This window comes from Sminthopsis crassicaudata, chromosome 1 (genome assembly GCF_048593235.1).
Source record: "Sminthopsis crassicaudata isolate SCR6 chromosome 1, ASM4859323v1, whole genome shotgun sequence".
NCBI classification, from domain to species: domain Eukaryota; kingdom Metazoa; phylum Chordata; class Mammalia; order Dasyuromorphia; family Dasyuridae; genus Sminthopsis; species Sminthopsis crassicaudata.
Genome location: NC_133617.1, coordinates 236,453,959 through 236,463,566, shown reverse-complemented (window position 1 = coordinate 236,463,566; position 9,608 = coordinate 236,453,959). Strand labels below are relative to the sequence as shown.

The 9,608-nt window shown below is 35.3% G+C and overlaps 1 protein-coding gene across 17 annotated transcripts in view; it reads left to right on the top strand.

The window, feature by feature from the left end:
- The window catches only part of OSBPL1A (oxysterol binding protein like 1A), a 305,323-nt gene that overhangs the window by 142,723 nt on the left and 152,992 nt on the right, over positions 1-9,608 (top strand). Inside the window, exon 1 of one of the 17 annotated variants that reach the window (XM_074276823.1) lies at positions 4,291-4,983. The exons of 14 other annotated variants lie outside the window; for them this stretch is intronic. Coding sequence is in view for 1 of the 3 variants with exons in the window: in XM_074276813.1 (XP_074132914.1) it covers positions 5,331-5,384 (54 nt within the window). In the remaining 2 variants the exon portion in view is untranslated. Of the gene's footprint in view, positions 1-4,290; positions 4,984-5,177; positions 5,385-9,608 lie in introns of those variants that run through there. 2 more of the 17 variants (XM_074276817.1, XM_074276813.1) reach the window with 2 other exon arrangements.

The window sequence follows — 9,608 nt, the reverse complement described above, 5'->3', positions numbered from 1 at the left end:
GCAAATGCCATACATAGGTCAAGAAGGATGAGAAATAAAAAAAGCTATCAGATTTGTCAGTTAGATATTGTTAATGTTGAAGAGATCAGTTTTGGTTGAATGATGAAGTTAGAAGTTATGTGGTTCACGATCAGATGGTTAGATCAAATGAGAATTTTTTTTTTTTTTAATGTGGACATTTGAACATATTTGTAGCAGCATTGAAAGAATACTAGTAGTTAAGAAGAGATTTAAGATTAGAGAATGAGGTTGATATTTGAGACAATGAGATCAAGTATGTGTATGTAGAGAAGTTAGCTTATGCCACTAAAGTTTAAGATGAGATAATGGTAGATGATATTAAAGGTCTTTATAAATAGCTTTAATTTTTTTGGTCAGGTATATTGTAAGCCCTCAACTAAGCATGTGATCAGATATTTTAGAGTTATTGAATGCAGAAGTAAAACACTTTAGGTGATGGAAGATCAGAAATATGACCTTTCCTACGAATATCTGAAGGTTATAAGATTTAGGTCCCGATAGTTGATTAGATTGAGGAACTACTACATTAGAACATTTGAGGAAAAATCAATGTATATTTTGAAGTTTCTGGAATGAGGCCAGGACTTTTGATGAAGAAATAGATATGATCTAAGCATGGAACTTACTGTTATGTAATTAGTTACTGTTACAGTAATTCTTACTGTAATCAGAATTATCAATAATGTCTTCCTGACTCAAGAATAGGTGATAAATTTGGATAAAGTAAACTTTAAAGGAGGAGAAATTGCTGAATGATTACAGGGAGAATTTGGAAGTGACCATTAGAAGCAAAGAGTTATGGCTTGACCACAAAAATTATTTCTGGGATCTTTTATTTGTGAGGGAAATGTAGTACTTAGAGCTATTTCTTCATACCTAGTTATAGCTGGACTTGGAAGTCCTAGGATTTAAATTTTGACTCTGATACTTTTTATTCAATTTTGGGCAAGTTGCTTAACACTTAACCTCAATTTCTCTTTTTTAAAAAAATTCTTTTTCCAATTAGCAGGAGTTTTTTCCTCTTTCCAACTTTCTCCCCCTTTACCACTCCTTTGTGGGAAAGGTTGGGAGGAGAGAACTTTGACCATGTCTAACAATGTTTCTCATTCTGCATTATTTCTGTCAGGAGGTGGGTAACAGTATTTTCTCATTCATCATCTAGATTTATGGGTGTTATTTCATTATAAATTTCAATAATGATCTTCTGGTTCTGCTCGTTTCACTCAGCGTCAGTTGATGTAAGTCTCTCCAAGCCTCTCTGTATTTCTCCTGTTGGTCATTTCTTATAGAACAATAATATTCCATAACATTCATATACCATAATTCAGACTTCTTAAATTTCAAAGTTGTTAATTTTTACAATGTTGATGTATAGTGTAGTATAAATTGTTCTGATTATGCTTGATTCATTTAAAAATCGCTTTTGAGTGTTCTTCAATTTTTCTGAACTGTCTCTTCATTTCTTGCTACATAATACATTCCATTATGTTGATAGATCATGATTTGTTTATCCATTTCCTAATTCATAGGTAGCCCCTTAGTTTCTAATTCTTGTTACCACAAAAAGAGTTGTTAAAATAATGTTTTGGTATGTGAGACCTTTTCTTTCTTTGATCTCTTTGGTGTATAGGCCTCATTCTGGTAAGGGTGTGTCAAAGAGTATATATACTTAATAACTTTTGGGACAGTTCCAAATTGCTTTCTAAAATAATTAGCTTACAGCTCCACCAAAAATATATCAATGTGACTTTTCCCTCAGAGGCTCCAACATTTGTTATTTCCTTTTTGGTCAGTGTTGCCAGTTGATAGATGTGAAATGGAATCTCACAGTTTTTAAATTTGTATTTCTCTAATTATTAGTGATTTGGAGCATTTTTTCATATTGCCATCCCAATCCATCCTTCATTCAGGTCTCAAGGAGGTTTTCTAAAAGCACAAATGGACGTGTGGACCTTTACAACACTCCCTTGCCCTTCAACTCAATAAATGCCAATGGCTCCCCTATCACTTCTAGGATTAAATACAGGATCCTATTTGGCATTCACTGCTCTTGAATACCAAAACCTTCACTCCCTGCTTTCTAATCTTTTTGCACCTTACTCTTTGCCAAGAAATCCTCAATCCAGTGATAGTGGCTTCCTTGATGTTTCACAAACAAGACAGTTCATCTCTTAGTGCTGAACATTTTCTTTGGCTGTTTCCTGTGCCTGGAATGCTCTCCCTCCTCATTTCTACTTTCTGGCTTCCTTCACTGTCATAAGATATCATCTTCCACAGGAACCCTTTCCCAAACCCTCTTTAATCCTAGTATCTTCCCTCTTTTAATTATTTCCTGTTTACCCAGTATAAAACTTCTTTGAATCTATTTATTTGCTTGTTATTTCCCCCATAGGACTGTGATCTCCTTGAGGGCAAAGGCTATCTTTTGCCTCTTTTTGTATCCCAATTGCTTAGCATAGATAATAATTGACATATAATAATTGCTTATTGACCAATTTACAGGCTATATATAAAATAAGATATATAAGATAGCTTATATTTCTGCTTTTGAGTACTATTTGCTCATATTCTTTGACCAGTTATCAATTGGGGAATGGAAGAAGCTCCAGTTATTAAATGAAATAGTATTTATAAGGTGCTTAGCATAAATACCTCTAACATACTACACAGCATATAAATGCTTATTCCTTTCCCTTCCTCCTTTTACCTCCAGTTTCTTAATCTTTAAAATGGAGATAGCACTTGAATGATCTGCTTTTCATGTTTTTGGGAGAAAAGCACTTTGTAAACCTTTATTATTGAAATCCCCTTATTGTCACTCAAATAATGAATAGAGAACTTACTGTATTTGTTCCAAGTTACCCAAGATTATGAATAAAATAAAAAATACTATTTGCTAAAAATATTTAATATTTTAGATTGAAAGCTTTTTTGAGAGCGAGATTTGTCATATTTTTTGTTCTACAGAACCTAGCACATTTTCTTATCCATAATAAACACTTAATGAATATATATGTTGAAAATTTCTAGATTAATTTAGTACAATCAGAACCCGAATTTAAAAACTATGCTACCATATAATCTGAAAGGATTTTAAAATTACTTTTTAGAGAAGAGATTTCAGCCTTCATCCTTCAACTGGCCATTAATTTTATGAATAAAGATCATGTTTTGATTTCCTATGATGAAAATTTACAATGAATTATGAGAAGCAAAGAAGTATGACACTCTGTTCAGTTCACTGTGTTTTAGGAATATAGGTAAATGACAAGAAAATAAATCCAGGTATCAGGTCATTGCAGCAAACATTTATTAAATTCTTAATAAGTGCAAAGCCTTTAGTAATTGGGCATTGTTATTTTTAAAAATCATACACTTTTTAATTTTTTTTAGTTTTTGTTGATATCTTGCATTTTCACATAACTTTAATTAAAATGTTTTGTTTTTGTTTGTTTTTTTTTTTCATTCCTAACCCAACAACTATTTCTTTAAACAAAAAAATTAAAAAAAAAAAAGATTTTAAAAATAGTTCAGCAAAGCCACTCTTAGGTTTAGGTGTGCTTTCAATACAAATTTTAGTAGTTGCTTCTTTAGAATCTGCATAATAATTTTTATTTGTGTTTGCAGTAATGACCCTTGAGATGTTGAGATTACTTAAAGTATCAGGGAGCTTCAATGATAGGCACTATGGTGTATCCACTAAGGCAACAAAGTAGCCTGACACGTGTATAAAGATTTTCATGTGTTTGAAAATTGTTAATTCTTGCTCTTTTTACTTTTTTCCAGTTAACAAGAAACTTAGTTACTGAAAATTCAGGGTAATTGGGGTTTTGTTGTACTATATAATTATAATCTAAATGAATCATTTGCTGTTTATCATGTTTGCACAAACTTTGATCTTTCATTTTGCCAGAATCAGTCGATTAGTAAGCATTTATAAGGCTGCCACTGTGTCAGGTGTTTTGCTGAATTTGGGTGGATACAAAGAAAATGCAAAAACAACTTCTGCCCTTAAAAAGCTTATTTTGTAACAAGAGCCCTCCCACATATAAGTACATAATACATGTGTGTATGTTTCTTAAAGATACAGAGCACATGGAACCTAACCTTAAAGGCCAAAGTACAACCTCTGAGTCTACTGAAAGGCAAAGCTAGGCGAACCTGCATTTTTCTGAGGACACAAACGGCATTTCTTGATTCAGAAAGTTGGCTCAAATTACTGAATGAAGGTAATGAGAGTAATAAGATATTTGCTAAAGGTTCTCAGCATGTCAAACTGGTGGTGTCCTGTTAAATGAGAGCAGTTTCTTCCCTGTCCTAGGGAGCAGTTGGAGAGGATTGTTTTGACTTTTAAAAGGGGTGGGGCTAAAGATGCAAAAACAATCTGGGGAAGAGCCCTAGAAGGTGAAGGTCCAGCCTAGACCAAGCCTGCATTTCTGAGGGTGCGCGTGTCCTAGCCCACTTTAGGACCTCGCAGGCGCCTCTACGTTACTTGCGTCCAAGTAGCAGGCTCCTTACTTCCCGTCCCAGAAAAATCCGGACAGCTGCTCCGCGCTGCTCCTTTTCCTGAGGGCTTGTTTGCGGGGGCTCCGGCCGCTCCTCCCTCCGCTCGGGGCCGGCCCCGCCTTTCCCGTCTTCTACATGTGACTCGGTGCCTGTCTGCGGGGAGGGAGGCCGGGAGCCGGGGGCAGGAGACCGGGATCAGATCGGGAAAGCAGAGCTCTCCGGGCCGTTTGCAGCCAGCGCCTTCTGCGGGCAGCCGGGGGTCACCGGCGGGCTCCCACCGAGGCCAGGAACTACAAGCCCTTGTCCCGCCGCCGTGCAGGGACGCCGGCCCGGGGACCTGGCTCTCCTCTCTCGCGATAAGCTTTTTGCAGAGGGTCTGCAGCCCGTGTCTACCTCGAAGGCTGCCACTGCTGCCGCCGCTCAGCAGCTGCGTCCTGGACTCGAGCTCTGGAGAAGGTAACTCTCGGAGCTGGGACGCCGGAGACCTTGGGGGCTGGCAAGTCAGGGCGTTCTAGCTTGGGGGGGGGGGCTGCGGGAGTGCTGAACAGTCCTGAACTCGCATCCGGGGAAACTGTCTGGGAGATCCCGCAGTATGCAGGCGGCGCGTGCGTGTGTGTGTGTGTGTGTGTGTGTGTGTGTGTGTGTGTGTGTGTGTGATATTTATTGATGTGGCCAGGGGATCAGCCTCTGAAATGGGTTGCAAAGGAGGGAAAGAGTGGATTTGAGCCTAAAATCTGCTTGAATGGCTTCTGGCCAAACCTAAAAGGGGAGTAGAGCCGCTCCGGAGCATTGCTTGGGGCGGGATGGAGACCGCGGAGCTGACCCCCTCCGTGCCTGACTTAGGGAAATACTGCAAGGTGAATGCTTAGGCTGTCTTCTTGGTGGGGGTGGGGTGGAATAGGTAGTGCTCTGGGAAAGACGTGGAGTTAAATACCCCTTGGATTGTTTGTGGGTTTTTTGTTTTTGTTTTTTGGCTAAATACTATTCGAAGGTCAAACCGGAGGCACTGAAAGAAAGAAACCGTCCTAAATCACCTTTCAAGTTAGTGATTCGTTGCCTATCACCTTTCTGGTTGACATTGAGATGAACTTACCCTGGGCTGTTTAGAAACCAAGCAGAAAAATGCACTGAGAAAGAAATGGAAATGATGTTGATATTCAGAGACTCGATTTTACATTCTTACCATTAGTTAACGTTTTTGTTTTCTCCCTGAGCTTTTGAGCTTTTTGTGGAAATGTTTGAGAAATGTATCTGGTGTATCGTGCTATGCTAGTCTTTTGGGGCGGGGCGGGGAGTGGGGTTGTTGAGAAGAGAAATGTAACTGAATGCCTAAAAAATCTATTTCGCTCATGTTTTTTTTACCTATAAATTTCTGGATTTTATTTTGTTTATGTACTAGTACAGCATTTGACTTTGAAGGCATAGTTCTTTTATCTGGACAGCTCTTCCAAAATAGAAAAATGTTCGAAATGTGTGTTGGTGGAAATAATACATACAGTGGTGGGTGAGAGTCTCTGGATTGAGATATTAACTTTGCTTTCACTTTCTGGTTTCATTAAAGTTTGGTTTCAGCCCAGATGCTGATATTTTTGGCAAGTTCAGCCCATTTTTATTTCAGTGGATATTTAGTATGTACAAACTGTGGGGCAAAAGCTATTTTTGTCCTTTGGCTCAGTGTAATTCTATTTGAAGCTGAAATTCCATTTCAGCAGTAAATGAAGTATCTTATTTGTTACATTTAAAGAAATGATGTCCTTTTAAGACAGTCGTGTTTTGTGATCCACTTTCTCCTGTTTTGGAGGATTGGGAATTTTAGTGTTTTAAGATTAAATTGCTATCAAGATGCCAAATGCAAATCCATAAGCCACAGCTATATTCCTTACAAAAGGAGAGGAAAAATTATTATTATAATATGTTTTAAAGCTCATCAAGATGTAATTTTTTATATTTATACTTTAAGTAATCCCACCCATGCCAAAATTACTATTACTTCAGTGTTTGAATCACAAAGTCAGGGCCCTCAGATCATTTAGTCCAATTTGTACCTGAAAGGAGTTTTCCTGTAACACTCCCAAATTACAGATTTTATAATTGATTTGTTTTAAATGTACTGGCATACCAAGGTCACAGAGTACAGTAAAATATGTGATTATTTTCGTTATTAAAAGATATTATTGTATTAATGTCACTTAAACTACTAGGTTTATCAGCTCCAATTACATATGGGGAATTTTTCAAGAACATCAGAGAGAAATTTAATACAACTTAGCTTATATACTTAATATTGCATAACTTATATAAGAAAAGCAATATATAGTACTAAAACTGTTATTCTTTTGAGTTTTTCCCTTTACCTATTTCTGTATTAAATATAATTAAAGTTCATTTGCAACTTTAAATACATACAGAAGTACTATCTCAATCAGTTTTATCAATCATCCCCCTAGTGTCCTATTTCTGAAAATGATACGAAGGAGTACAAAGCAGGAGAATATTGCCTTTGAATTCATTCATAGCTATATCAGTACAGCATTCTTATTTAATTTTAATTGGTTATCGTTCTATCCATTAATTTTTTTAAAAAATCTGTTCATGTTTTGGGATCACTATAACCTGTGGGAATAGTATAAGTTTTATTCTCTGCTGAGCTAAGTAATATTTTCTTTACTTTGTCCTCCAGATGTCCTCTTCAAAGCTTAAAAAGGTTGCCCTTTCCTACTAGTAATCTGGGATTTGGCTGACAAGTCTGTGTTCACTATAACTGTAACCCTCATGATTTTCTCACAAAGTGGTACAGAAAAATGCATATAATCTATAGGATATATAAGCTCTTTGACGTCAAGGAATATTTTTCACTAGCACAGTGCCTTGCATATGAAAGAAGTCTTAAAGATATTATTAGTTGGATTAGATTGTAAACTTTGAAATCTGTGTAAATGAGAATTATTATTTTATAAAGTTTTAGTTTACTCTGTTACTTTTTAATATTTTTTAATTTTTAAGTTTTAATCTCTTTAAGTCTGTAGCATCTATCTTAATATTATCTATATAGAAAACAGTTGAATGTACATTTCTGATGTAAAAGTTTTCCCATATTAATCATAGGAGGTTTTCTGGTGTGCCTCCATTTTAGAAGTAGAAAAAAGTGGCCCAGAGAAACAAATGACTTACCAAACTTTATATAAGTGGAAGAAGCATTTTTTTCAAGCTAGTATTCATAGATCTTGAGTTGTAATTTAATGTTCTCACTATTTATTTCTTCTTTGCATTTTTTGTGCTTTATAAATTGCTTTTGGAAATATTTTATTTGCTCATTAACACCTCAAGAATTGGGAAAATTTAGGCCTTTCTACAGAAAAGAGAAAGAAGTAAACTAGTGTAACAAGCTATTTTCAATTTTTAAAAATGAATCTAATGAGGAAGAATTTGTGTAAAGAACATTGTGCAGCTGTTGTAGTGTGTTTTGTTTAGATTTTTAAGTTACATTCATTACAAATGTTCTTGAGTTTATTGAAGTCTTTATTATTTCAAATCCAAGATTAGCAAGCATTCATTTTTATTGCTTTTAATTTTTTTCTGCTGATTTTGTAAGTTAGATTTATCCATTAGTTGTGGATAGGATCTTGGGAGATCTCCAAGAGGAAGAAAACAGAAAATATAATTTGTATTTTATCACTTATCAGCCCTACCCAACACTGTATATCTAAGCTTGGCATTCACTGGTTCTGCAACCTCAAAACATATGAGAAACCTTGGGCTATACTATGGTTTTAAAAATTAATTGGGTATCATTTTGTACCAAACTATATCCTACCAAAGTGAGATAGTTCAGGATTTTGTATATTATTTCCTAAAATTTTTGAAAAATTATAAGAATTTTATTGTGGCCTGATTTCGTTTTCAAAAATATAGTTATTTGACAGTGACTGGTTTTTTTGTTACATGATATTTTTATTGTATTTTCATTGCCCAAACTTCAAATATGAAGTAAAAGCTATTATATCCTAATACAAATCACCTGGTCATATAGTCTGTCTTAGCATTTGAATTTAGTATTGTATTAATTCAAAGAAAATTCTGTTTTCTTTGTTGTTTTTTGGTTACTTTTATTTCCATATTTGACTTTTCTAAAGTTTTCTAGCTGAAGAATTAGATTAACTCTCAACATTCTTTTTTTATAAGATTCTGAGTTACACATTTTTTTTCCTTCCTCTCTCCCTCACCCCCTGCAACTCCGAGAGCAAGCAATTTGACGTAGGTTATACATGTTCTGCAATCATGTTAGTCATATTTCAGTGAGATTGACTCTCTCAGTTCAAGTGTTGTCCCTGACTTATATTAATTGTATGACCTTTGGCAAAATCCTTAATTAACCTCTTAGTTGTACCAACCTATTCTCTAATACTGTAAATTATAGAGCAAATACTAATCCATATTGAAGGAGTTCTTCACTAGGAACTCCCTTCTCTGATGAAATTGTTACCACCCCCAACTCCAAAACACAAAAGAGGCTATAGTTGAGTACTTAAGAGCTTTGCTCCAAGTTGTTTTTTTAAATTCATTTTTCCTTCCTTTCCTTTCCTTTCTTTTATGTCTTTTATATGTGTATTCTACAAACTTACTCTGATTAATGAAACTCCTTATAGAATTGTATTGAATCGCACATCCACATTAGTCTCTTTGGACAACTGAACTTTTATTCCTTATGGGAATTATATCCATTTGTGTCTTCAGAATTTAATTCTTTAGAGAATTTCATCATTTGGGGACCAATTTCCATTATAGAATTTTAGTTTCTGTAATTCTGTCCTTTTTCTGAACCCTCCCTTAAAAAAAAAAAAGTCTTTCAAAATCGTTGGAATATGTTAAAATAGTGTTGTTCTTCTGTATCACAAATTCTAAGATGAAATGGCTTATTATTTTATTCTAGTCCCCCTAAACATCCTCTCCCTTTATGATCAGTGTAATGAGTATAAGTAGCCACTATAAAATGGCAATAGTAGGAAGATTGCAAGGGAAACCAAGAGGTAACAAACCCTCCCAAAATGATCAAAGGATCATAATTTACAAAATGTATCGTA